The sequence below is a fragment of the Necator americanus genome, chromosome II (genome assembly GCF_031761385.1).
Source record: "Necator americanus strain Aroian chromosome II, whole genome shotgun sequence".
Lineage (NCBI taxonomy): Eukaryota > Metazoa > Nematoda > Chromadorea > Rhabditida > Ancylostomatidae > Necator > Necator americanus.
Genome location: NC_087372.1, coordinates 21,570,849 through 21,598,048, shown reverse-complemented (window position 1 = coordinate 21,598,048; position 27,200 = coordinate 21,570,849). Strand labels below are relative to the sequence as shown.

The following is a 27,200-nucleotide window of genomic DNA, read 5'->3' as shown; positions in this document are numbered from 1 at the left end:
CGTGTCATGTATAGATAGGATTGCGAGGTTAGCTAATGCTTCACGGAATATCATTGGACGTAAGATCGCCGCCTAACGTTTGGTGACGATTGATCCCGTCCCAACCGTTTGGCAAAACAATCGATAGGACGATTTTCATAGTACAGGAGTTTGCTACGATTATGACTACCAAAGAGATGCGAGTGTTGCTTCTTTGAATAAAACAGTATTGTAAATACCGATCATATAAGCATTTGCGGTATGCTTTGTATGACACGATTCCGTGAATATAAAATGACAACAGGGGAGTTCTGTATTTGAATTCAAGTTGGGCTTTGGAGCAAGAGCAGCTTTATAAAAGATTTATTCGTGCTTCGATATAACAACATGGTACCCGTAATAACAGTCGGATCGCATTTCAACTTGAAGATGTGTTTTAACTCCAAACACTAAAATGTTTTGTATCCTTGACTACCTGGGTGAGATGTTGGTATTATACCGAAATCAAAAAGAGGTTGTTACCTTTCAACTACAAATTGATATGTAGGGAAGTAAAAAAAAGAAAGGTCACCAGCTACTAGAGTGCTTAATAAATGTGCCTCTGAATTTCACTTCACCTTAGTACTCCTCCCACTCAGCTATATCGCGTGGACGGAAAGGACAAGAAGGTTTCTATTTATGCAAATGATGTGTGAAACGACAAACCACCAGCTCACTACGTTCCTCCAGCCACCTTCTTGCAGTTTCCTGCGTGATTTACTTCTGCATACTCAAAATTATAGAATTGGAAGAGATCATGGTGATAAATGACGAAGACATTGGCAAAAGACTCCAACCTATCAAACGTTTTACATAGAATTATGCAGACATTTAGAAAATTGTTGATAGAGGAGAGCGAGCATGGCAAATGGAGGGAAGTTACTAGTCGAAAGAACTTACTAGAAAACTAACAAATTTGACACAAAATCGCGATATGGGGTTGACTGGATGTGCGGTTTTACGTATGGTTGCGACAAGATCTAATAAGTGCAGTATTTTCGCCAGTGAAGATGCTCGCGTCGTGAAGATCCTTCGCTGCTGTGTTTCACAGTTACGCGTTGCTGGAGGGTAATGAAGTTTTCAACCATCATCTCATATGAGTCGTCGGCGCACTTTCTGCGGGCAGCTGCTGGGCCATTCGATACGGTTGTGGAAGGCATGTGGCGGAGGGGCGTCCTTCTCAAAGTAAGGCACTATATATGACCACCATGACCTGAAAACGTCCTTTTTAGATGTTTCCAGATGACACACAATTCGAAGACTTTAGTCTTCTCACCAAGAGAGAATGTTCCTCTCCAGCGAGTGCTCGTGGTATGATAGCATGAGTGCATGGTACTCCATGAATACGCGAGTTGAAACTGTGTAGCTGTAATGTCTTCCCTGTACTCTGAGGAATGGTCCGTAAAACTATTTAGGTTTTTTTTAAATCAATTTAAACACTATGTGGAACACGAGGTTTTCATTGTTTCAGAGGATTGGATCTAATATTGTAAAGGAATCTACTTTACATGGTGGGAAGAAAGGGTGCGTGTAAAGAGGGTCCCGGGAAGAAAGGGTGCGTGTAAAGAGGGTCGGAATTTCGAGCATGCCCCGATCAGAGCAGTTAACGATGGTGCATGTCCTAAAGAGACGCACTTTCGTTGGCACCTAAGTAGCTGGCTCTGCGAACCTACCGCTAATCATACGCTGCTAGGATATAATTCACTATCTACTTAATTGTTCTGAAAAACTAGACACATTCACTGCAATTTTGTGACGTGAGATGATCTCAATTTTGTAATCGTACCAGAAGCAAGAGGAATCCTTACGTGAAATATGAGATAAGGATGTATCTAATAGCTTCAAATTACGTGCATAAAAATCTTCATTAAAACGGAACATTCCAGCTCTCAAAAGTAACGGTAATGAGAATTATCGTTATCTTGTAATTCCCAAGCTTTTTTGTAGCCTAATTTATTTCTGGACAGAGAGACCTTCTGTATCTCTTACTTCTTGGAACTCACTGAAGAAAAAGAGTTCAAATTTCGTAAGATTTTTAGACTTTCTAAAGGTGATATAAAGACAAACTCACTCCCTTTCTTTATTAGAACACCATACAAATTCCATGTACTTCTATCTAACACTATTATTCTTTGAGAACATTTCGACAGCTAATATCACTCTTCTTTGAATATTTCCTTGTAAATGCGCAGTTTTCTGCGTCTTTGTGGCCAGAAGAACATCTATGATGGTTGTCTGCGTCTTCATGAGCGACGGGAGCGTGACCTCGTCGAGGTGAGTTCGCGTATCTGCCGGCATATCCACTGGACACGTTATGTCTCGGAGGCATTCGCGGAAAATCCGCCGGGACCCTCTTCACTGTTCCTGTGGAAGAAACGGGGGAGTCGAAGCAAACCGGGGAACGGTAAAGAGGGTCCCGGCGGATTCTCCTCGAATGCCCCCGACATAACGTGCTCAGTAGATATGCCGGCGGACACGCGAACATACCTCGACGAGGTCACGCTCCAGTCGTTCATGAAGACGCAGACAACCGTCATAGATGTTCTTCTAGCCACAGAGACCGCAGAAAACTGTGCAGTTACAAGGAAATATTCAAAGAAGAGTGGTGTTAGCTGTCGAAATGTTCTCAAAGAATAATAGTGTTAGATAGAAGTACATGGGATTTGTATGGTGTTCTAATAAAGAAAGGGAGTGAGTTTGTCTTTATATCACCTCCAGAAAGTCTAAAAATCTTACGAAATTTGAACTCTTTTTTTTCCTGTAAGTTCCAAGAAGTCAGAGATACAGAAGGTTCCTCTGTCCAGAAATAAATTAGACAAAAAAGCTTGGGAGTTACAGGATAAGGATAATTCTCATTACTTTTGAGTTGCTCTTGAGAGCTGGAATGTTCCATTTTAACGAAAATTTTAATGCACGTAATTTGAAGCTATTAGATACATCCTTATCTCATATTTCACGTGAGGATTCCTCTTGCTTCTGGTACGATTACAAAATTGAGATCACCTCACGTCACAAAATTGCAGTGAATGTATCTGATTCTCCAAAACAATTTGGTGGATAGTGAATTATATCCTGGCCGGTGATGCAGTGTATGATTGTGGTGGTGGTGAGCAGAGTCAGCTATTTAGGTGCTAACGAAAGTGAATCTCTTTAGGACACGCACCATCGCTAATTGCTCTGGCGAGGCATGACCGCCATTCTGCCGGGACCCCCTTTACACGCACCTAAGCAAACCGCACTTCAAACTTATCTTGAAAAAGTCGTAATCTCCTGGATTCTGGAAGTGATACTCCAAGCGATGGTGCAAGTCTATCTTATAAACAATGGATATATACTTATGTAAACAGAAAATGCCTCGATCTCACTAAAATAAAACACCAGACCCTTACCCGAAATTTTGAGAGCCATAGCACTACACGAAGAACGTGGTGCTAATCCTCATCCAAAAAACGTAGAAAAGAACCACTTGCAGGAAAAACGAATTTATGAAAATGCTAGGTTCCTCTGTAATTCGTTACGGGCACAGAAGAAAGTTTTCTACACAATCTCGATGAGATACGCAAGCATTGATGTTCAAACTATTATTTCAATAAACGAATTCAACAAGATGGTAGGCGTGGCACAACTTTTTCCTGCTTGAGTTAGTTCCTTCGAGTACTTCTGTGAAAGGAATTTTGTAAATTAGTAAAGAAGGAGTTGTTTAACGCTTTTGAGGAAGACCGAAACAGAAAGTCGAATAGCGACATAATCTCATCTCATCGAAATCGACATCACATCTTTGTCTCTCTAGATACTGCATTCCCAGTCAAAAAATTTCCGTCACATAAATTGAGGGCGCCACTGTTGACAGGGAAATCTTCGATCTTTCTAAATAGTAGTTTATTTAGACCGTTCATGCCTAAAAAAGATACTATGATGTTTAAAAAAAATGGACTTTTTTGAAATCAAGTAAGTGGCGTAAATAACTATACTTTTGAACTTTGAAGCACTTTGAAGAACGTAGGCTCGACATTTATAGCGAGGATAAGAATAAAAAACACGGCTTTGATCAATCGATATGAGGATCCATTCCATTGATCAAAGCCGTCACATCAATTTAGAGTTGTTTAAGGTTTTATGAACATTGACAGCCTTACGTTGACTTGCGGCGCGAGACAATGTACCAAGTTTTTTGTCAGTGTTTTAGTTCCTCCAAGATAAATGTGATACCAATTTACTTGATGCTAGAGGTATGAAAGGCCTACCTGGTCCCGGAATGGTATCGAACCATAAATAGTGCAGTCACAGCTGAACCTCTTACCTACTGCGCTAATCAAACATGATGAATTAGAAAACTTCTCCATAAAAGTTGTGGCCATATTAGGTTGGGCTGTATTTTTTGAGTTTTTGAGTCTCAATGTCGTCTACTTCTTGATACCCTGCTTTTCACTGTAAAATCATTCATTACGCTCCTCTCTATTCCTTTGTTTATCCTTTTATTGATCACCGGTATTTAGTAGTGAGTTTCTTAAAGTACCTTTTAAATGGAATGGAACAACGGCTACTGCATTTTACAAAGGTTACATAGAGTTTCCGATTCTCGTCTGTGACCATCTGCCAGCGATTCGGAAGCAGCCGGACACCAACGTGTAAGCCACGCTGCATCCCATTTTCGAGTGCACTCTTGAGGTTGCTTTTGAACTCAGACTGGTCAGCGTGGAGACGTGATGACCCAGAAAGATTAAGGGTGTGTTCTTCCAAAAAGTTGCCATCCAGTGTCAAAATGCTCAGTACGTTTCGTTTTATAATAGATCTTTCCGCTCTTAATTACCACTGGTGCAGCCTAATATATTTATGTTTGATATTGGTCGCTCAGGCTACTTTCTTACATTACGTTGTACATTTTCTGCCGCTTCACTCGTATATGCTGCACCAGACCAAAAAAAAGTATTCCTAAAAGTGAACGAATTATGTATTAAAGACCCCTGTCACATATATGAGATTCACACAACCATCACATTGCCGGTTTCCAATATGATTATAAGGCAAACCGTATATCCTCGCTCCTTGATGACTGCTAGTCAAAATCATCCGAAGGATGAGAAAGTGCTTTGCTTACTAAACAGGTTGGCATTGCGTTGGCGGAAGTATTTTTTTGAAACAACAAACTATGGAAATGCATCGTTTAGAAACTGTGAACTCGTTTTTTATAATAGATTTGTTAGAAAAGGTCAGAAAATTGATTCGTTTTCATGGCAGTGCCTATCATTTTGAAAGTTCCCAGTGAATTACTACCAATACTTTCTAGAAATAGATAAAGTAGTATTGAGATCCTACAGAAGTGTTTTTTTTAAATTCTAATTGTTTTAGATAGAATGCTGCATGGTCATGTGGAGTCCTGTTCAAAATTTAGGCTGGTTCTCTCTACGTGACCTTTACTAAGAATTTTTCAGTTGTCTCAACATAAGAAACCAACCCTAGGACGACGTCTATGGTGTAGTGTTTTCTAGCAAAGAGGATTGCCACCACAGCCATGATAGCGAGCACGTTGAACATGTAGGATAAAGGCTGAAAAACGAGAAATTTAGTTTCTGCGGAACAGTTTTTGGCTCGTACATTCAGTGGGCACCGAAGAGGAGATGCTAACTTAGTAGCAATGTAATCAGTACAGAGTTACAAGCACACGTAAGCATACCTTCAACTTTTTGGGTGCATAGTGTTTGAACGCATAGAAAGAGGTGAAAATTGTGACGGTGTGGCCGGAAACTATCAGATCACCGCAGAGTTCTCGTGGACGCAGTTGCTGAGGAAAATGAATAGTAGGAAAAGTATTTTCTCTTTTCCAGAAATTACTGTTACAAACAACGTAAAGAAATTGAAGGCGATAATTGAGAAGTCAACATAACAACTAAGGCTGACATGTTCCCTGGAGTTCTGTGTAATTTAGCAATGATATTCATAAATTCGTTATATTTAGACATTTATTTGGTTTATTTATTGGATCATGAGTTTACTTGAAGGAAAAAACTTTGAGAATATGTGATATGTCAGTGGACAGAGAAACGAATTTGTTTACAACAGAAATTTATGCTACTGCTCTGAAGAGAAAGGTCTAGAACATTATTAGATTCATAGATTCGTCGGTGCCCGAAACACACTTCCATGCATCTTTAAACCTATCACACCGGTAAAGGTGCTTGGTGCTTTGCGAAAAAGTGTTCAATTGACGGTTTTATATTGATTACGCCTTTTAAGACTAGGGGGTTTCCACCCACAAGGGACCAGCACGGAGTCCTCTTTTCGTCTCATTTGATCCAAGAACAACCGCGTCTAAGATCCAATCGCAGGAACAGCAAAATCGTTTCATTCAGGTTTTTTTTAGATAAATTCAGGAACACTGCCCATTGAAAGCCTTACCTCGATTCCCGCGCTCCAAAACATTCTTGCGACTCGAGCTGAGACTATGTAGAAGGACCCATTGGTTTTTGGAGCACAGTAGGTGTGCACGGATGGCACAGGCACCTAAACAAGCCACTGTTATTGTATGTTTACTGAGCGAATGATCAAGGTAATCCCTCCGATGTTGCTATTTTTCCTTTCTTCTTTGTAACTCTTTGGTATGTGCGTCGCTAAGCGAGTAATTGGTGTTGTATTTCTCATCCAGTTCGCTTCTCTGCAACGTTGGTTTCTCTGCTTATCACATTTTAACCCGCGCTTGCTCGTAATGAAGCGAACTGCAACAGCACTTTGCTAAGCAGGCCACTAGTAATCAGGTGACGTTGTTCTTTGATGAACTAGCGTTTGCCGTGTCTATCGCACTTAGACCTCGTAGTCTGCTGAACTTTTGGAACGCTTGAGTTTCCTAAATTCGTCTACTGCAAAGTATTTGGGATCAGGATCAGGTGAATGGACCTGTCCCCCTACCCGCAAGAAATATTCGTCAAGAAACAGAAAAATAGAAACAAGAGTCAAGTTAGATCCAAAACAAGATTGGGACCTACTGATACAAGATTGGGGAATTTAAAAAAAAAAATCATAGAAATTTCAAAAGAAAGAAAGAAAAAGAAGTAATCGGAAGAATTGTATTTTTTTATAATCATTGCTTGTGAACTGTGGACTGTCAAATCATCTTCATCCGAGCACGAATGTAAATTTTATTGTTTTGGTTGTTTCGCTGATCTAATGGTAAGACTCGAATGCAACATTCTTTTTAGAATAATCTAGCAAATATTCTATTTGTGGTAATTTCGATGTAACTATGTTGTTTCAGTGTGACTTCTTGAATTACTACCTGTAAAATCTGAGCATAAAATTGCGCTATTCTCCTCATTCCAATGAGGTAGTGGAAATCGAATTTGAAAGAATGAAATAATGTCTACTGTAGGCGCAGTTTTCTTAACGAATCAGTCAAGGACTACGCAAGCGACGTGCATCCAGAATGTGTTTTTGACGATTGGAAAAACTTTAGACAATCAGAATAGCATCGGCTTAAATGGAATTCTTCTAATATGAAGTGTCAGGTCCAACTGGTAATTAATGATGTTCACATAATTTAAACTAGTTCGATAGTTCCCCTATCCATGTATTTACGTTCCGACTTCGACTTCGCTACACATTGCCACGTAAAGCTGTCGTCTCAGCGTTTCCATGGAAGTGGCTTTAAAAAATGCAGAGCAGTGGTGGAATATTTTGCTGTTCAAAGAACGCATACTCGACATGAAACGTGATACAAAAACAGAGGTCTCAGTACCAGAGATCAGTGTGAATTTACCTGGAATATGGTGATGCAAAGTGCACGGAAACAGTAGGACAAAGCGGCACAGAAAAACACTCGTCGAGATACGATCCATCTGAATTTGTTGTATCTTACAAACAGTTCAATTCTGGGTGAAGGCCCGGATTTTTCACGCTTCTGAGAGTTAAGGTACCTCTATACAGCAGCTGAACCCTGTAATGTGATCGAAATATTCTCGGAAACTCACCTGTGCTGATGGGTTACTATGATAACCAGGGTGTTCACGACAAGGATCAGCATGATGTACTCGGTAATCCGAATAGCACCTTTGACCTGAAATGGTCAAAAAAGCATGACTTCATGGAAGAATCAGTCATATTCTACGGAAGCCTCAACTTTCACATTTCCCTTTGCTAATGTTGCTTGCTTGAGTGTTGTTCAAGTGTTAATTACTGTGGGGCTTTTCTTACTAGAACTCTGGAACTGATCAGAAAACGAGCTCTGGATTGCGAACGCAACCTTTCTCCAAAATACAGGATATCTTAAACAACGTATTAAGTATTGGAGTGTAGCTTGCAAGAATGCATCGTCCCATAGGGGTTTTTTTTTATCCAATTTACATGCCGTTGAAATGTGGGTAGATAACTTGCAAATGTTTGTTATATGTGGATGTGTATTCCAAAATTTCGACTCATTTTTTTTTCGGATGACTTAGAGATTTTTTCGCCAGTTGTACTTGTAAGTGATACACTCATTGAAGAAAAAAGCGTAACCTTTCTGTCTCTTCTCTGGCTCGAGATGGATGGTTAGATGTGACACATAAGAAAAAGTGCCAGCATGATTCTAAGAAGTTGTATTACGCTGTTCAATTAGGGAACACACATAATCACAACGTCTATAGATATTCACAACAGTTTCGCTACGTTAAGAAGTTGCATCATTGCCAGAATTGTGTGCACCAGTCGTCCTTTGTAGTGAGTACTACTTTCTCGTTTGCAAATATTTTCTCACCACGTGACTGATACGGCTAAGATCCAAAACACGAGTTGATTCGAAATATTCTTTATTCTGTATACTCAGTGGTAGCATCATTGATTGCTCGGGAAACATTTGTGGTGCAGGATTCATCACAACACACAGAACTTTCGAGTAATATGAGGAGAGCAACAAGTAAGTGTGTTTAGGACGGAACACAAACCTCAGGGAACCACGAAAACCACAAATCAGGCAATGGAGTTGTATCCCGCGGAACCCTTTCGTGAATCCATGCCAGCGCAACTTCATTGAGCAACCAGCCAACTCCCTAAAACAGAGGACACATTTGCTCCCACAAATTACGTAGAACGCGATAAGCTCGCTTGCTGCTCGCACAAACCACCAATGCCAGAGAGACCAACGTGGGTAGTCGCCGTACGACGCAGAATTTCGTCACTGACGTGGGCAGAATTTCTCGTTTCTCTTTGTCCAACATTCTGCATTTGTAAACAGTGAACGAAAACACCTCGATTCAATTACGAACAGAAATGGTACGAAACCATCAAGTAATAATTTACAATTTACTTTACAATTTACAATTTAGTTTACAATACAATTTTTTTACAATTTACAATTTAATTTACAATACGTACCACGAATCTGACGCGGCGAGGGAGTCCGCGGGAAAAGCTAGAAGTAGGGTTGTAGACTGCCGGATCCTTGGTGGTTCCACTCATTTCTCCTTGATCGTCGTAAACGTAAACGGAGTGCGAATCACTGCCTATTACGAGGTACATTGGAATGCTCCTCTATGCACATACAAATTCCGGCCTCCTTAGCAGCCTATTCATTGGTTTTACTCAAACAGGCTGGTGAGAGGGCATCGCTGGTCTTCGACCGATCGCATTTGGATGCGGCGCGTGCGCGAGTGGGTGGAGAGTTGCAATTGAAATCGTCTTCCACGCCGTTTCCTACGAAGCGAGAGCTGAGAGGAATCACCCTTGATCTTCCTTCCTTCCTTATTCCTTCACCACGTCAGATTCGTGGTATCCTACCCTCCTATTAACTGTTTAATTTTAAGTCAAAGCTTCTCGGAGTGAGCATAAAAATCTTTTTTTATAAAGGTATGTCTCAAGGACCGGCTAAAAAAGTTGGTAAAAATATTCTTCATATCAATTTCTAGAAATAAGGCTGCGCTTCACACTTTGATGATCTTCGAAGTGTTAAAAATGCCAAAAATAACATAGCTGATACAAACTGGAGAAGAATGAAGGTAAAAAAAAAAAACTTTTTTCGGAATGTTTAATATCTTGAGAAGAGCGTATATGCTGATTCATTTCCTCGATACAACACAAATGATAATAATAACTTTATGTGGTAAGATACTATAATAATAATACTGATTGGCACATTGTAGTACCCTGACCTTCTCATTGATTTCCGATTCGATTAGGCCAGGGCCTCCTTATTTTGTTTCGATGCGAGAGTTGCTCTCTTTCCTCAACGTACAAGAAGAACATTATTTTTTCAAGAACGTCGCAAAAAAAACTGACGATTAATCGACAAACTTTCTGTATTGCACTTTCTAAAGTCACTCGCCTACGTTGTGTCATGATGTCAGGTTCACAGCAATTCAGGAAAAGCCCTGCGAAACAGCCTCGAGTGATCCTGTTCCCGAACGGTGCGATCTATTGCATCTGGGGTCGCACAACACTGTTCACATATCTCCCTTTGAATGACAAGGAGAATTGAAGGGCATCACGCACATATCCGTGAACTACCCACACTCGGTACCACTAGCAATTTGTGAAGAGCGTCGTCAACCTTGCGATACGCCGCTTTAAAACGCATCACGTGTTCGACGAGTTAATCTTATTTCCTTCCTTACATTTGCTGCCGTAGAATACAACTCTAGATGGACGTTTGATGACGTTGAGCGCATTCTCCTTCTGCTCACAAAGCGCTCATATTTCTGAGGCGGAACTAAAAATGGGAAGAAGAGCGGAGATAAAGAGATGAGCAGGAAGTTTGGTGTTCTTAGTTTCTTTCACAACATTTTCAATAAAAGCTGGGTATAAATAGTTCCTCCTTTCTTTGAGGGAATCACTACTATTAGGGAACGTGGAAAGGACTTCTTTTTCAAACATCTACTACGATGATAATTTGTGATTGTGACATAGGGAGTTCCTCTGCTCTGAGTTCATCACTCTTGTGTGCTGTTTGTTTCGTTTTTTGACACTGAAGTCAGGTCATTCATGACGTTGATTCCCCTTACCCCCCACTAGAGGTAGCTGAAGATCAGGTGTATTCTTTATTATTCTCTTTTGAGCGTAAGTGGAGAATCGCTTTTTTCGTGAATTATATCCTCCAAACCGAGGTGTTGGTTGCTCCACGTACATGCTCGGTCTAGAACGATCACTGCATCGAATATTAGTGCCTCCCAAGCGCTTTTTATTACAAGAACGAAGTCGTTAGCGAACGATGTCCATTCTACTTTTCCAGCGTTTTTTCCACATTCAGGAACGATTTGGCGCATACTATACGAAACAAAAAATTCCACAGCGATGGCAAACTTCGATGAAAACTTTAATAAAAGCTGGATATAAATAGTTTCTTCTTCCTTTGAGGTAGCCATTACGATTAGGGAACATCGTGGAAAGGAGTTTCTTTTTTCTTGCATCTACTGCTACGATAATTTGTGATTAAGGCGTAGTGAGTTCCTCCGTTAACTCTCGTTCTCTGACGTGGATTTTGTTCCAACATTGACTTCAAAATATCATCATCGAAATCTGAAGGGCGATTCCCTTGGTTTGTCATTCTAGGTCACATCTCGAAGACGGAATTTGGCGAATTAATTTTTAATAGTTCGAACGCTTATCACTTCCTCTCCATACACACTGCATATTTTTTGAGCCCTTACCGCAGCAGTGTTACCTTCACTGAATTCCCAAAGCATCATATGACGTAAGTGTACTTTTTGATTCTCCATTTTTAGGGCGAACAAAAAAAGTTCGACGTAACGTACAAAACACTAGATTATTATCGAAAGACTATCCGAAGTTTTGCCTTCGTAGCGATAACAAAAATCCCTTGTTTGGGTAACTCATTCTATTTTAAACAACAACAAGAAACACTATGTACATGGGCGGAAGTTAGTCATGACTCATCCTAATAATTGATTCTTTACTGATCAAGTATGATTCGCTGTACGAATGAAGCCGCAGAACTCTATCCGAAGAAATTTTTTTTCCAATTTTTTTTTCCAATTTTTTGCATGCGCATTTTCTAATGTAGGAATGGAAGTCCGGATATTCGGCGATTCATACATGATGCACAAAGAGAAAGGAGAAAGATAAAGCGCACGGCGCTGACTAACCCTTGATACTTGATCCTAACGGATGCGCCTTTGCAGTCGGGCTAAATTCAGAATAGGTTGGAGGTTAAAAAGACGCCTGCAGATCATACAATGATTGGAAGGGCTGGCCGATGTGTCATGTTACTGTTTCTACCCTTGATAAGACTAGACCAATCCATCGGGTCCTTAGGAATGAAATGATTGGTTGGCACTAGGGCGGTTTCAAACAATTGATCGTGCAGTCACAGCCGAACCTCTTGATAACTGCTTTACATCTGTCCGTGCTCCACAAAATTTGGAATTGAACAACCGCAGTCTGCGCCAGAGTTGATTTCCACCGACTGTTTTGTTTAGTTCGTCCTTATCAACCAGTGTAGATCGCCCTTCGCTTTTCTCACATAACAAGCCTTCAATCTCCCAACGACGATCAACGTTGCGACGGATGCCAGAGTTGATTTTGCTGATGACGCAGTCCCAAACTCATTGCCCGTGATGCGGTGAGATTCACTGCCAGTGTTCTCTCGTTGCAGTCGTAGAACAAGAAAATACTCACTAGAAAATTAAAACCATTTTTGAAACATTTTCTGCCATGAAATAATCCAAGTATTACAAGTAACATGTATGAGAACTCTTCCTAATGAGTGCACAGTCATATGAAGATCTACTAAAAAAGAATGTCAGTAGGCAAACAGAGCAGCAGTAACTAATAAAAACAATAGCAACTAAAGAATGAAAAAGATGTACTTTCAACTAAGCTCACTCACACTGTAAATGTCTTGAGTAAGATACAAATAATACAGAGAATTCATGCTATTGCTGGATTACAGACTGTGGCACAAGTATTTGTCGCTTGAAAAAGCATAGACACAGCAAGAAATAGAGATAAACAACATGAATTTCACCTGAGAAGATAGAAAACTGACACTTGAACCACATCTTATCGTTCAAATTCCACGCGACCGCCTCTGGCACGAGCACGCTGACGAAGACGACATGGAAAGACCTCCACAATGCGCCGGAGGTTTTTGTCGTCCAACTCACCCTAAGCTTTCAGAAAACAGAAGAAAACCTTCGCGACTCCATCATCGGCATAAATGGCCCTGCCGTCGTCGGCAGTGTGGTCGCGCTGAATTAGAATGATGAAATGTGATTCGGATACCTACGTTTTCTCGAGCGGTCAACACCGCACCATGTAGATCGAATTCCAAAAGGCACCGTTAAAACATCCAACTTGGTCTGTTTTCTTGTCTTTGCTGCGGTTTTGTATAGCAGCAGAGAGCAGTATTTTAAGGTAACTGTCATAATCGACAGACTGATCAGTTTCTCTTTTTCTCTTAATTTTCCGTACATCGAAAGTCAAAAGAGTGAGATCCAAAAGGAAGCATTTTCCACAACCGTGCTTTGTTTACCTTCAGTCTGAAGCGAGCGGGAGCGGCAACAGACGTGGCTGCTGCCATACTCCACTATCATTACTGACAGCGGAGTTCACGTTGTTAATATGTTAATATAATATATTAATTGTTAATATGTTAATTGTGGACGGGAAACTCGTAGAACTCAGCCCACAGACAATATCTATAATCACTTCTGGTCGTTCTCGCAAATGACGGAAGATTTGAGTAACAACCTATGGTGGGCAGCAAATATCATTTCAAAGGAAAAGGAACGGAAAAGTGGAAGTTTTTTTTGGTAGCGTACATGAAGAGACACGAATATGAAAAGCAACAGAAGGAAGTGTCAGACAACTGATCTTCGAAGGAAACTCATTGTAACATTTCTAAAGGATCGTCATGCCTTCTTAAAGTGACCCACTCCACAAAGTCGGCATAAAAAGGATGGATCTCCTAGGTTACGAGGGAAAACGACACTTTTCAGATTCGGAAAATGTAACGATTTGGTACTCTGCTAGCAGAGCTGTGGAACAGTGATTGACGTGAAACGCTGAAATGTGCAACTGATAAGAATGAAGAGTGCAGAGTAACCCTTCGGTTCCTCAGGAAGAGGAACAGCTTGAGATACGAGAACGGTAGGAGTGGAACTTACGAGTTCGCTATGATACAATACTATGCTGCTTCTCTCTTGAGAAATGACCAGACAGCAACCGTGCGAAACAAACACCAAACAACAATTTTCATAGTGATTCGCAAAGATTTGGCTGACCGCATGAAGGCAAATGGGATTTGATCAATATTGTTATTTTGTTCAAATTCACGCAATTCATCTTTAAGTTCCTTTAAAATTTGAAGCGCGGAACCCTGAAAATGTCTCATGAAATAAAGAGAAAAATAGTTCATAAAATCGCTTTCTTGCGGCTATAAAGAGACTCTGCTGCACTAATATGTTTGGCTATAATCGAATGAATCATGTGGATGATCAGGAAAGGAAAATGAAAAAGAAGCGATGAAAATAGTGAATATAATGAGAACAAAATAATGCGTGAAGGATGATTTCTTCTAGAAACTCAATCATTTCTGCAAAAGGTGGAAATCAGCACGCCTGATTTGGGAGAGATGCAATCACTACGACGGGTCGTTCGTTCGTGTTAAAAAGAATAGTTAGAAGTAAGAAGAGTTCCCAATTAATTATTCATCGCGGTAGAAATAGTTCATAGACAAAAGAACCTGATAGTTATTCGAGAAACCCAATTTCATCCTCAGAATCGGATGCAAGCGAAGTAAAGAACACTCAGAACTGTCAGGTGTCGAAGGGCCGATGGTGCTTTGTGCTCCGTCGATTAACATCACAAACAAAGGTGTTTGTAGGGGAAAAGTAACGTCGGCAAAAGCGCACAGAGACACCACCAAAGACCGTCCAAGAGCGTCCTCTGTCGTCCGAGTTCTCTTAGCAACTGCGAAAAAAACCGCAGCCTGCTATCAATTAATTCACGATCCGTACTGAACAAGCAGTGACCGAATGATGCTTACTTTCATATCGGAAGAAGGTCCTTATTTTATTCTTTTAACACGGCAAGCTTTCAGTTTTCCCTAGCTGTTGTCATGGGGAGAACAAACAATCCACGCCCAAATGTGTACGTACACTGAAGACTTTTCTGGACGGAAGACGCGGAAGACGTCCAGAAAAAAAGAGATGTCTTCGCCGCACTAACAAATCGGCGCGAGTGGTTGTAGCTGCCCAACAGGTTGTCGTTGAAGAAATACGTGGCTTTAGAATTTGCACACCCAATTAACTCTTTATGAGTAGGCGATTTTGACAAAGGAACCCACATGAACCTAATCTACCGTCCCCTTCGATGCTCTTCGCAACTCCTGTGCTGAAATCCACTTTCGAAACACATCAGAACATTTTTGAAATCAATTATCGTGTTTGGCATGTGTAAAATGTTAACATCTACTCCCACTGGGTTATGGAAAGCTTGCAAGCCATTCCACATAAAGTTTTTCGACACTTTTTCTTGTTTCTCCGTCTGTTTAGACAGTTGTGTATGTTGGTGAAAGGTTCACTAGTTCTTCGCGATTTGTATGCCATAATGAACCACGCTCACTTTTATTTTCTTTTCGTTCTGCTAAGAATTTGCTTCTCTTCATACTTTAAGTAAGGTCCTGATACTGCAGCTTTCCCGTGAACATAGCAGGAATACCGTCCGAGGCAATGAAATAGGAGACGTGTAAACAATTGCCAATATTAGTTTGTTGTAGCGATGTGGATGTGAAGATGCGGAAGTCCGAAGATGCAAAATCGCGCCCTTCGCTTGATTTAACCTTTGCGCGGGCAAGTACGAACTACATTAGTAGCGAGTAAACAGCGGCGTTCTTGCTTGCTCTTCTTTGCCAGAGTCCATGCTGCACGATGCTATCGATTATCTCCTGATCCCGTTGTGGCTCTCCACTGCCTCGACGACTTTTTCATCGGTTGTCGTTAGTGGAGAAGAGAGTACTTGATACTTTGTTGGTGTTAATGATGCATTTTTTTTAATAATAGTTTTCCGCTCCCTTCCTTCAAAGTTCCTTTTTCCGCAACGAAAAAATCAGTAGCCACTGGAAAAAAGCATTTACTACAACTCCCTTCAAATTTACGATGTTTAATTCATTCACGCGAATAGACCAGCGGACAGACAGCGACAAACTATCATTTCCACACATATCTCAATCCACAACTATCACTTCGTTTGCAATGCATCAAGTAAATACAATACAATGCAATACAACATCGATGCAATTCTATCCTATATCACAGCCTGCAGTTCCTCGAAAGTTTGCAGAAGAAAATAGAGGGGATAAAATTTTGGGTATTTTTACTGTTCACTATAAAGGGGGAAAATCGGCCAGAACTGCGAAAGTGCACATAAGAATTTCAAAAAAATATTCGCAAAATGTTACCAGTTGCATTCGAGGCCAGAGAAAAGCAAAAAAAGAGATAACATGAAAGATGGATGGAAACCTAAGAAGACGAGGTGAAAAATAGCACGATGTATTAAAAAACCTGAGAAAGTATGGGTTGAAGACATTGGGAACGAAAAAATGAACAATAGATATACTATCGACTAACTAGCAGTAGGCGTTGTTGTTTTATAAACCCAGCACCACCCCAGATCCGTGGAGTGATATCTTTAATAATCTGGAAAAGCAAGAGCAAATACAATTGAGAAGTACCAAAATTGTTTATATTTTTGTCAACATTTACTGCGACTACGAATTATTCCTTGACCCGTCATAGTTGCTCCTCTTAAATTGCCGTTGTCCTCTCAATATTCCGATGACGTTGAGAAATAAAATTAACGTGCTTAGTTAAAGCGAGGCGATAATTTGGCTACAGATCGAGCAGAGATTTTAGATTAATAGGTTGCTATGACAATGAGGACACTTTACTGATAACGTTAATATAATATTATTATCTTTAATACTGAGTATGCAAAAACTAAAAAGTTATCTCAATTCAAAATGTAATACATATTTTTGCCGACACAAAAACAGTTCTCTGACTGTGACATAGAAAATATAACTCGCATGCACAAAAAAACATTTTGCTGTTCTCAAAAGCCACCACCATCAGTCGAATGCACAACTCTTGTTCCGCGCTTTCATATAAACATAGAACTGAAATCTACGAGATCATAACACATGCTTTAACTTGCCGACAGAAACAAAGCGGATGAAAACTACTGACAAGTTCCCTCCACACCTCCATTTTGAAACCTTTGCATATCTGCATATCATTCCAGTGGTTGTCGTCCGTAATGGCATCACAGATCACGACTAATTGCAACAGATGCAAGCGTCATAGCCTTGAGCGCACCTTGTTGCAGGGTATTTTCTGCAGCAATGGTTACCTTGCCAATGTTATTCCGAAACCAATCTCGATTAAACCTTAGCTGTGGGAATTAGTGCGTCCGTACGTGCGCGCAGCAAATCAGAAAGTGCAGAAGAAAGACGTGGGAAACGACAGGGTCGGGTTGACAGAATGTACCTATTATTATCAATGAACTGCCGGCTTCGGGGCCCTCACGTTAGTAACAATGTTTTTCAAACACAGATAATAACGTGAAAAAGCAGTAACGATACCCGTAGTCAAATATCCGCGCTGGTTTCGTCGCGTTCGGCAAACCTTAAGTGGTAGGCTTGCAGTAAAAGCGCAAAAATTAATGAAATAGATCGTTGCTGAAAGATATGGTCCACGTAAAATCGATTTCCTATGGGGTTCGAAATCCTCCATGTATACGATAAAAGGGGAAACGCGATCATTGCCTAAGGCAATGTTCCACACCTTTCTTGCCTTCTCTAGCTCCTCATCACCACTCTCTACAGCACCCTTGAACGTGTTGCTCCGTCCTTCCTTGAAATGTTGTCTCGTAAGTTCTGCCACATTCTGGATGGAATTCACACTAACGTATTCACCAAACTGAAACAAAATTCGATCTGACCCTCAAAGAATTACAAGCCTGCGGTTTTAAGCCTAACATAATGTACATAGGTCGCATTTCAACAGTAATCTGGAGCTTACCGTTAAGGGACTTAGAAGCAAGTCCGAACACACCACTCTTCATGCTGCTAGTAGCAAATGCCAGTTTTAGAAAATACATGTGGAAAAATCTCTGGAAGTTCAACCCCATCCTATCGTATCGAGCGATTCTCCATCTTCCTATTTGTGATCTTCATTCACGAAAATAAAATCTCCGTAAAATAGTCAAACATTGGCGCGGTGAAACCGCTTTCTTCCTAGTTTTTCTAATCCAAATCTTTCTATCCTGTACTCCTTTTTGTATCAATTTCTGTTTGACATTAAAATCCCCGACAACGATCTTTTAGAAGAAATTCTCAAGAGAATGAATTCTTCAAAGTTCCCGTAAAAGTATTCTCTGCGCAATTGTTAGGAAGTTTCGGCATGAAATATGGAGGTTAACAATTATCCGATGAGATGTAGTGAGAGCAAGAAGGATTGCGTAGACGAAAGAACGACGCAAGCATCTTCTCAAGTATTAGAAAAGCATTTAAAAATATGTGTACATTATTGTTTGAATATGCAGTAAGTTCTGGCCATTGCAACAACTTAAGCAAAAAAAATGCATGTAAGCGATAAATGGTCTTTAGCTGGATCGGTCTTTTGAGCGCAGCTGCATAAATTGAACAGGAGTCCCTCCAATCAAAAACACACAACGCTCCTATGCCCAAACACAATTCCGCACAATTCTTCTCCCATAACATCAATGACACATATTTCACGCGTATTGGGTTATAGATTTTAGTAGTGATACGTACTTTAAATCTACCTACATACTTGTATAAATTCTACTTACCGTCGGTGTAAGTAGCATTGAAGTTGGAGGCACATCATATTTCTGCGGCTAATAATCACATTTCTGCCTACGTGTATCAATTTCACTACTTGCACGTAGCATTGCCTGCTTCAAAAACGACGAGTGAAAGGAAAGAAGGCTAAAAGGTCTCGTGCAAAAACGAACTTGAATAAAAACTCTTGAAACGTTTGTTTCAGAAAAGTAGAGAACAGTGTGTATAAGCACGGTGCACTCTTCTCCACGAAAGATGACGACGTACCACAAACCTGAAGAAAATTGATCCTCTTCGCATCCGTCATGGACGTTATGTGTAGTTTTATAATTTTCTTTTATATCCTAGTTCTTATGGTATTTCATTTTTATCCTCACAGTCGGGACAAATAAAGGATAAAATTAAGGATAAAGTTTCTGGCGTTAATCAATCCGCTTGGGATGCGCCCCCACGTTCACTTCGATTCAGAATCGTTTGAGGTTTACGAACGTGTATCTGGCCTATACAATGACTTGCGGTGGCTAGCCGATGTGTCAAGTCAGTGTTTTTATCCTCCCAGACAAGTCTGGTACCAATTTATCGACCCCGGAGGGATGAAAGGCTTGATGAGCACTATTAGCACCACAAATATTCTTAGATATTAGATCCCTTACAGGAAATAACGCTTGCGACGTAGTTTGTTAATATCATAATAAAAACCCGAAGCACTCACTCCAAATCCAGAAATCAGATGGATAGCTTGCAATAGGTTGATCAGTTTACTTGAACTCCACACCCGTGTACGAGCAGTGAAATTAAAGGCATCACCCCACGAATCTGGGTTGGTGCGGATTTCAGGTGGAGTACTCGTATACAGGATAGTATATTATGGAGAGAGGGGTGATTCCGCCCATTTCTTCCTAATTGCCGTAAAAAACGGCCCGGAAGATGCGGCGCGTGCACAAGGTTGGCGCGCTCCAATCGAACTCCTTGTAGAATGTAGCACGCCGGAATGTCCGAAGCCGTATCTTCGGGACCGTTTTTTGGCCGCGGCAGTTAGGAAGAACAGGACGGGATCACCTTTCCCTTCATATTCTACGATCCCGAATACGAATACTCTACCTGAAATCCGTACCACCTCAGATTCGTGGGGTGATGCCTTTAAAGCAGGTAGAGTCAATCAATACTGAAAGGCATTATCAGGCAACGCAACTTCACATCCGCGGAAGTAGTAAACATATTAGTCCTACTTCTAATACTTGCAAACAACGTCTTAAATCCCCAACATTTTAGCTAAGACTGTATCTAATTGGGCTATCTATTGGGCCTGCATTTAGTGGTGTTGATCTCTGCCTTGTCCTTTCCTTTCTCACCTTTTCATTACAGGGCTCTTTTGGTCAGTGGTTTATTCCCCAACCGATTAGTCACCATAACTGAGCGCAGTACAGGACATTAGTGCATCTATTATATATCGAATAATTATTTTCTGCAAGACCCTTCTATTACTGGTATGTACATGGTACATCAATTTGATAATGTCTCTGCATATTTCCGCATGACGGCTGGAACTGCTTTATTTGAGTTTTTTTTTTTTGGTTTTCAGCGCTCTTTTCAATACATTTCGGTCCCATTTTTGAAACTTTTTGCATCAGTTGAGGATAGGTGTATTTTTAAAGAACTAGCCTGAACGTCGCAAAAGCCGGACTTCAGGCTTTTTTGGTGTTCGCTTCGATCGCCTTCACCGATCATTAAGAAATAACAGTAGCGAGATTTTCTGTAAAGTTAGAATTGCTTTTTTCTATCAACGCTTTTTTCAATTTTTTTACCCAAAAATTCAACCATAGGTAAAAGATTTTATAGTTTTTCCCTAAACGCTCAGTCCTATATTTGGAGAACAATCAAACTTGATTTTACATCTATTTTTCTCTCAAACCTCCACAATCTGGAAACATTATTCGAAGTATGAGTTTTTTTCGTTCTCAACTAATAGCAAAGAATGATGTGCTAGCAGTGAAGACGTGAATATCACTATCGCGATCTGACGTAGAACGTTATCTTTATCTATTGATAAAGATAACGTTCTACGTCAGATCGCGTAAACTGTTGGCTATTATGTATTGTATTTAAACCGTTCGCATGTGTGTTTCCTCCTTTTGAAAAAAGATGTTAGCAGCGTTAGGGAGTGGGGCTCCTGCGCAACAATCCAACGCAGCGGAAACCGTCTCTTCACACTCTATAACTTTCTGGCACCGGCGCACCGTTCAGACCCCATGGGACCCGCGCACCCCATTTTACAGCTATCTGGCTCCGGGACACGAATTCGACGCCGTAGGACCCGTCTCATCGTATTTTACCGCGTTGGGGCTCTAGCGCGCCAAACCGACGCCACGGTATCCGTCTTCCTCTCTTTTTGGAGTTTCCTGACTGAGACACACACATACACAGACGCACATACGTAACAGAATACGCCCGTCATTATACAGCATGATAGTTTTCAAATTTGGGAGTATAAATTCACATAGAAGTTTATTTACCCTCACTAACATATAAGAGAAAGTAACCTGCCTTATCAAAGTCAACATACATGTATTCCTATCGTTGGACAATGGATAAAAGGTAGAGTGTTCGCCTATCAGGTGCATTGCGATGGTTCGGCACCTCACCAGCAAAGTATTTTGCATCATTGTGGAGTATTTTCGTGACACACAGACAAACACACACACTCGGACCAAGCGTCATTATATAGCTTGATGATGATAGCTCCTGTACTGGTTATTTAGCCGACCCTAGTTGTAGATCTAAAAGTACGCTCAATTGCAAGGTACCTTTTTCGATTGACATATATACTGCCTGCATCGAGAAATGGAGAAATGGATCATCTGAGCCAGTACGAAACCTTTCTATTGTCTCAAGCGATTAACTTAAGGAATTTAGAGTTCCCAAATAACTTTAAGAAGAAGTAAGTAAACTTTGCTATTACACCATCTTACAAACGAAATGACTTGAACGTAGAGTATCAATCAAACAAAAATCGAACTATATCTCTCTTTTACGTTTCCAGTTTGATTTTTCCGAGCGCAGTACAAATATACGGCGGCAGTGTTTGCCCCCCGAAATTCTTGCCTCACACGTTCTGCGCATGGCACAGATTAAGTGGAGGGAGAAAGACCAAGATACATATCTCTCATTCCACTGTGTACCTGCTGACAAAAAACATCACCTACGGAGGCGTAGAATTTATACTAAACACTACGTTTTCCAGCGGAAAGTTTTTATGAATGACACATACTTGAACCTGAGAGGTGCACAGGTTTCAAGTTCCGTTCGGCTTCATTGAAATAGACCAATTTCCATGGCAATCAATTAAGCACTTATTGAGAAATTGGGTAAGCCGTTCAAGTCGACGTTTGCTACTAGAAAATTATTCGGAGTCGAAAAGGAGACTTTCATTAACTTGGAGGGGATTACGAGAATAACATGAAGGACGGGCGAAAACAAGAAGAGCTTAACATATTTATACTCAATGGAGATACCTGTAAGCATGTTGGACAAGTTTTCCGATCCTACGAACTCTTCTTCTAATACTTAAGGAGGGGCTCTCAGTCCGTTTTTGTTGTGTTGAAAGAATTGGTCTCTACCTTCTCGACTCATATTTCTCAATGTGTAAATTTCTGATTTTTTTTTTAAATTCATTGCTAAGAGTGTACATACGTCTCATCATATTTGATTAGCCTATCGAGTTGTTTTCTTTTCATTGACGAATTTTAGCTTGTACAAGGAAATAAACATCCACTTTTAACGTGAGTATGTAAAATAGATTTACCATCTGTATTCTTTGGAAATAACTAGACTATTGGATGATGGAGAGATAGTTCTATTCACCTCAGGGAAATGAACTGGACTGAAAGACCAGCTGCGCGAAGCAAGAAAAAAACGACTGCACTTTTTTTTTAAATTCAGTACTTTTTTCTAGTGAGATTAAGTACAGGTGATGCTCGGATTTACTGGGAGAGAATCACACCTCACACGTCATGCTATTCTATACGTTAGCGCATTTATTCTTCACAAAATTCATCGTTTTCACCGCGATTCTGAGTTTTCGAAACCTATAATTTTGTCTAGGGATTCGCTGTGGAGTTAGGAAAAAGATAAAGTTATCAAATTAACAAGAAGCTGTTCGCATTGAACAAGTTCAAAATGTTCGTCTTTCTAAGTAGATGAAGAATTCATGGGAAGCGAAGTAGGAAAAAGAGGTTTTTTCTCTTGTAGCTGGCTGAAATAGTGCAAATGTAATATAACTATAGGAGACGCGATGTATGAAAACTCCTCCTAATAGGCTAATAAAAAAATGTAAGTGATTGAGAACAGAAACACAACAAATGACAAAATAAAGACTGGGCGTATTCCGAGACATATATATATATATATATAATATATATATATATATATATATATATATATATATGAACAAAATGTTCGTCTTTTCTTGCTTTTCGGCGAAGTCCAGCATGCGACGTCATTGGGGTATCAAATCACACTTACGAATAATAAAGGAAATCCGATTGGGATTGCGAATTCGTAAGCATTGCAGTCAACAAGTCATTGTTTAGAATAAGAAACTACTACCATCATTATACGAAATCGACAAAATGCTAGGGTCAGGACAAATTGCGAGAGAAAAACAGATGTCGGCAATGTGCGCTCAAGAAATGAGCTAACCACGAGACCGCTCAGTCGACTGTTTGACTTGTGGCAACAAACAGAGAGGAGGTGGTTCACGTTGTGACGAGGGGAATGGCATGAACCGTAAACCTGGACGATTAGGAATTTTTTTGAACGATTTGGTGGCAAATATTTGAGAAAGTTTGTGGAGCGGTCCAATCGAGGCACCGAACATAAACTTGCCTTTTAAAGGAATTAGAGCACTGGTTGACATCTGTAAAAGTATATTCTCGATTATGAACTTAACTGCGTGGCAGTGCTGCAGAAAATGAATACGGTAGAGGACATCAATTGTCTGACAAAACCTGCTCTAAGTCTAGCTAAAATTCTCGTCTAGAGATGCATATAGATATGAAATGATGGAATCCGAATTACGCAAGTCAAAATTATCGAATCTTATCGTCCTGCATGTCGAACAGTCATATGTTGGTAGTCTATTTATGAAAATCCATTAAATTTAAGAAGTAGATGTAGAAGCGATCAGACAAGATAAATTTTTTGTGCAGATAAGTTTAATTATTTGCACTGGAGATGGCTCTAGAAGAGAGGAAGATGATATCTTGAAACGAATATCCTCATAGAGTGCACTTAGTTATGTTTTAATTCGCCATTTTCACAAATTTTACAGGAATTTACAAGAAATAAGAATTCATCTAAGTAGGTAAACTGTCCATTAAAATTGAATGCCGAATTTTTAGAATTCTCAGTTTTTGGTCCCGTGTTCCTTTGGGAGACGTTTTGGCAACCGGCAATTGTCAGGCTATACTATAATTATAATGGGCATAGTGTATGTGTTTTTACGTCTAAGTTAATGAAATACTCTACGCAGTGAAACGACTTCAACTCCTGCCATCTTTGTCGAGAGATGCGTTCAACGTCGTCAGACAGATGTACACATTCCAAAAGAAAATGAAATGAATCCTATAGCAGCAGGTTACCGGAGAATAGACGCGTTTTCTGCGATTAGTGCGACAGCATCAGAAAGTTGCTTAAGAAGCTGCCTTATTTTCATGAGTATGACGATGACGTCCACGCCATTTTATTTTTCATCACCCTACGAATCTGGAGTGGTACGGATTTTCGGTGGAGTATTCGTATACGGGATCGTAGCTTATTGAGAGAAGGGTGATTCCGTTCATTTCTTCCTAATTGCTGTAGAAAACGACCCCGAAGATACTGCTTCGAGCGTTCCGGCGCAATATTTTCCACAAGGAGTTCGATTGGAGCGCGCCAGCCTTGTGCACGCGCGCACCTTGCGGCCGTTTTTTTACGGCAATTAGGAAGAAATGGTCACATCACACCCCTCTCCATAATTTACTATTCCGTGTACAAATACTCCACCTGAAATCCACACCACCCCAGATTCGTGGTATGCTGCCTTTAAGCTGACCATTCCGTGTTGAATGTCACAAAGAAAAGACGAGAAGAGCTTTGTCTAATACTTCGAATAAAATTTTTAACTTACCGAAAGAGTCCAGATTCATAATCACATCTGAATATTCTTTAGATATAGTACTGACTTTTAAAAAAGTCAACAAAACCTTTCATTAGTGATTTTCTAAATTTCTAAATTTCTAAAATTTTTACTTCTTAAATTTCTAAACAAAACAAGCGAACACAGTATTTTTACTACCAAAGGCAACTTTAGTTCTTAAGGTTAGGTTGGCAAAAATCTACAAAATCCCCCCATTTCAACTTTGCATTCATAACTGCACCGCGAAACGATAACGTCGGACTTGTGGCGAGCACCACAAGTCCGACGTTAACAGAACGCCCAAAACATGTGTGCATTTATGTTTATTCGAAGTTGTGATCCCCGAGCCACTGGGAGGGCTTTTCAAGTGCTACTGGTTGATGCGTAATTAACTTCGGAAACGGACCACATCGAATTGTAATAACTTAGATTAAACACATCTTTATTAAGTGAAATAGAAACCATCAGAATCTACACATCTTTCCCAACGAGTCGGTAATGAATCTAACCCATTAGTATGAAAACTGAGATCTCAGGAATCAACAAAATTCTGGAAAGCACTTCCAACATCGTCTGAATTAGTGGACTGCCGCTGGCGCAAATGTGAATCGAGAGCTCGAAAAAAGTGATAGTCTGCTGGGGAACGTTCTGGGGAATACGGTGGGTGAGAGAGAACTTCTGTACCCAAATGGGTCAATTTCTGCGGTTAAGTGGCTTTCCTCATGTTTATGTTAGGAAAAGCACGACCCCTGATGAGAGGAAGCATGAATTTGAGTTAAGAGAGCAAGCTCGTGAACTTAACCACGGTAAACAAGTCCGTGGATGGGTTGTTTACCGCGGCGAGCTTCGGCGTATTTCTGAACTTCCTTGTAGGTCGGAAGATCTGTAAGCCCGCATGGTATTTCTGGATTGTCCTGTTTTTTGTTTAATGCCCGTAGCCTCGCTAACAAACTTCATCATTTACAGTATTTTTAATTGTAAATAAACCTGATATTGTGTTTATCACCGAAAAAATCTTGGGGAGTCTACCTTATCATATCCTACGCTCTGACACACCTGTGCGTAAAGGTGGTGGTGTTTGCTGTATTATCAAAAGTACCTTTCTCGCCAATATTGTCCATCACAACATCCAAATAAGAGCTGAATTCCTATGTGTTGATATTCTGATTCCCTATAAAATCAACTATCTTCGCTTTATTGTAATTTATCGGCCTCCTAGTTCTTCTATTCCCGACGACGAAAAGTTTCTTGAGCTCGTGTCTGATTTTTGCTCAACTCAGAGCTCTACTGTAATTCTAGGTGATTCCAATTTACAAATTGACTGGCAACAATCCATTTCACTCAATAGCACTTCCGAAAAAATCTTCGAGTTTTTTGCAAATATTGGTCTAGTTCAATATGTCTTAGAACCTACCCTAGCTGACTCAGTTCCCGATCCCATACTCTCTTCTACACCCTCATGTTCTCATGTTCAGCCTCTTCCTCCTTTCTCCTCGTCCGACAACGAAATGGTTGGATTCAGGATTCTGGAGGAAGCCTTTAGCTTTATTGCATTACCACTGCCAGATTTTCACAAAGTCGATTATGTCGGTCTTAACAGTGATCTCGGCCGTGTCAATTGGTTCACTTTGTTTGATTAATACTACTCATCCACCCAACTATACCTCAGGTTCTGTCTTATGATGTATCAGGCTTTCTCTAAATTCGTTCCTTTGAAATTTCCTGTACTGTCTTGCTATCGTCGTCATCCTAAACATATACACTCCCTTATGGAACAAAAGAACCGATTATTTGTGAAATTTAGTGATCCCTTATCCAATGGTTATCACAAAAAGGTCTGCTCTGATCTCGACTACCACTTGAAGAAGCTCAGTGCAAACTATGAACGTCTACTGGCCAACAGAGCATCTTACGAACTCTTGTTTTCCTATGTAAATACCAAGTTCAAATCGAAAAATCAATGTTCCTGTATTATTGATCAATCTGACAAGAAACTTCTTCATGATTCTGACAAGGCTAATGCCCTTGGTGGGTATCTTGCAAGTGTCTTTTCTGCTGAATATGCCTCTGGTCTCGACGTTAATGTTTTGGATGATCCTCATGAGTCTCGTTTTCCTTGTGACAGCATTTATTTTCATCTAAATGATATTCTTGGCATACATAAATGCTTAAAAGCATCGACTACCTTACCCTGACTTACTTGACTTAATCGGCGGGCTG

The 27,200-nt window shown here is 40.3% G+C and overlaps 3 protein-coding genes across 6 annotated transcripts; 2 read left to right on the top strand and 1 right to left on the bottom strand.

The window, feature by feature from the left end:
- Positions 1 to 1,110: 1,110 nt before the first annotated feature.
- On the bottom strand, positions 1,111 to 20,533 carry RB195_018913 (uncharacterized protein; the record flags this gene model as incomplete). 4 transcript variants are annotated; one of them, XM_064186547.1, is made up of 15 exons in its annotated part: positions 1,111 to 1,231; positions 1,295 to 1,384; positions 5,474 to 5,565; positions 5,693 to 5,800; positions 6,415 to 6,519; positions 7,769 to 7,847; positions 7,980 to 8,065; positions 8,931 to 9,035; positions 9,108 to 9,204; positions 14,223 to 14,317; positions 17,784 to 17,885; positions 17,941 to 18,064; positions 18,814 to 18,921; positions 18,979 to 19,079; positions 20,468 to 20,533. In XM_064186547.1, the coding sequence occupies 15 exons, from the start codon at positions 20,531 to 20,533 to the stop codon at positions 1,111 to 1,113; spliced, it is 1,479 nt and encodes a 492-aa protein (XP_064042428.1). The 4 variants fall into 4 exon arrangements, with proteins under 4 accessions (XP_064042428.1, XP_064042429.1, XP_064042431.1 ...); XM_064186549.1 differs by lacking the exons at positions 14,223 to 14,317; positions 17,941 to 18,064 and adding an exon at positions 12,084 to 12,124 and having other exon boundaries at positions 17,784 to 17,918; positions 18,885 to 18,921; XM_064186548.1 differs by lacking the exons at positions 1,111 to 1,231; positions 1,295 to 1,384; positions 14,223 to 14,317; positions 17,941 to 18,064 and adding exons at positions 3,789 to 3,885; positions 12,084 to 12,124 and having other exon boundaries at positions 17,784 to 17,918; positions 18,885 to 18,921.
- Positions 2,203 to 2,655, top strand: RB195_018914 (uncharacterized protein; the record flags this gene model as incomplete). The annotated part of the gene is made up of 1 exon (XM_064186551.1): positions 2,203 to 2,655. The coding sequence occupies one exon, from the start codon at positions 2,203 to 2,205 to the stop codon at positions 2,653 to 2,655; it is 453 nt and encodes a 150-aa protein (XP_064042432.1).
- Positions 20,534 to 26,749: 6,216 nt separating the features above from the next.
- RB195_018912 (uncharacterized protein) lies at positions 26,750 to 27,175 on the top strand (the record flags this gene model as incomplete). The annotated part of the gene is made up of 1 exon (XM_064186546.1): positions 26,750 to 27,175. One exon carries the CDS (start codon positions 26,750 to 26,752, stop codon positions 27,173 to 27,175), a length of 426 nt encoding a protein of 141 aa, XP_064042427.1.
- Between the last annotated feature and the right edge of the window lie 25 nt (positions 27,176 to 27,200).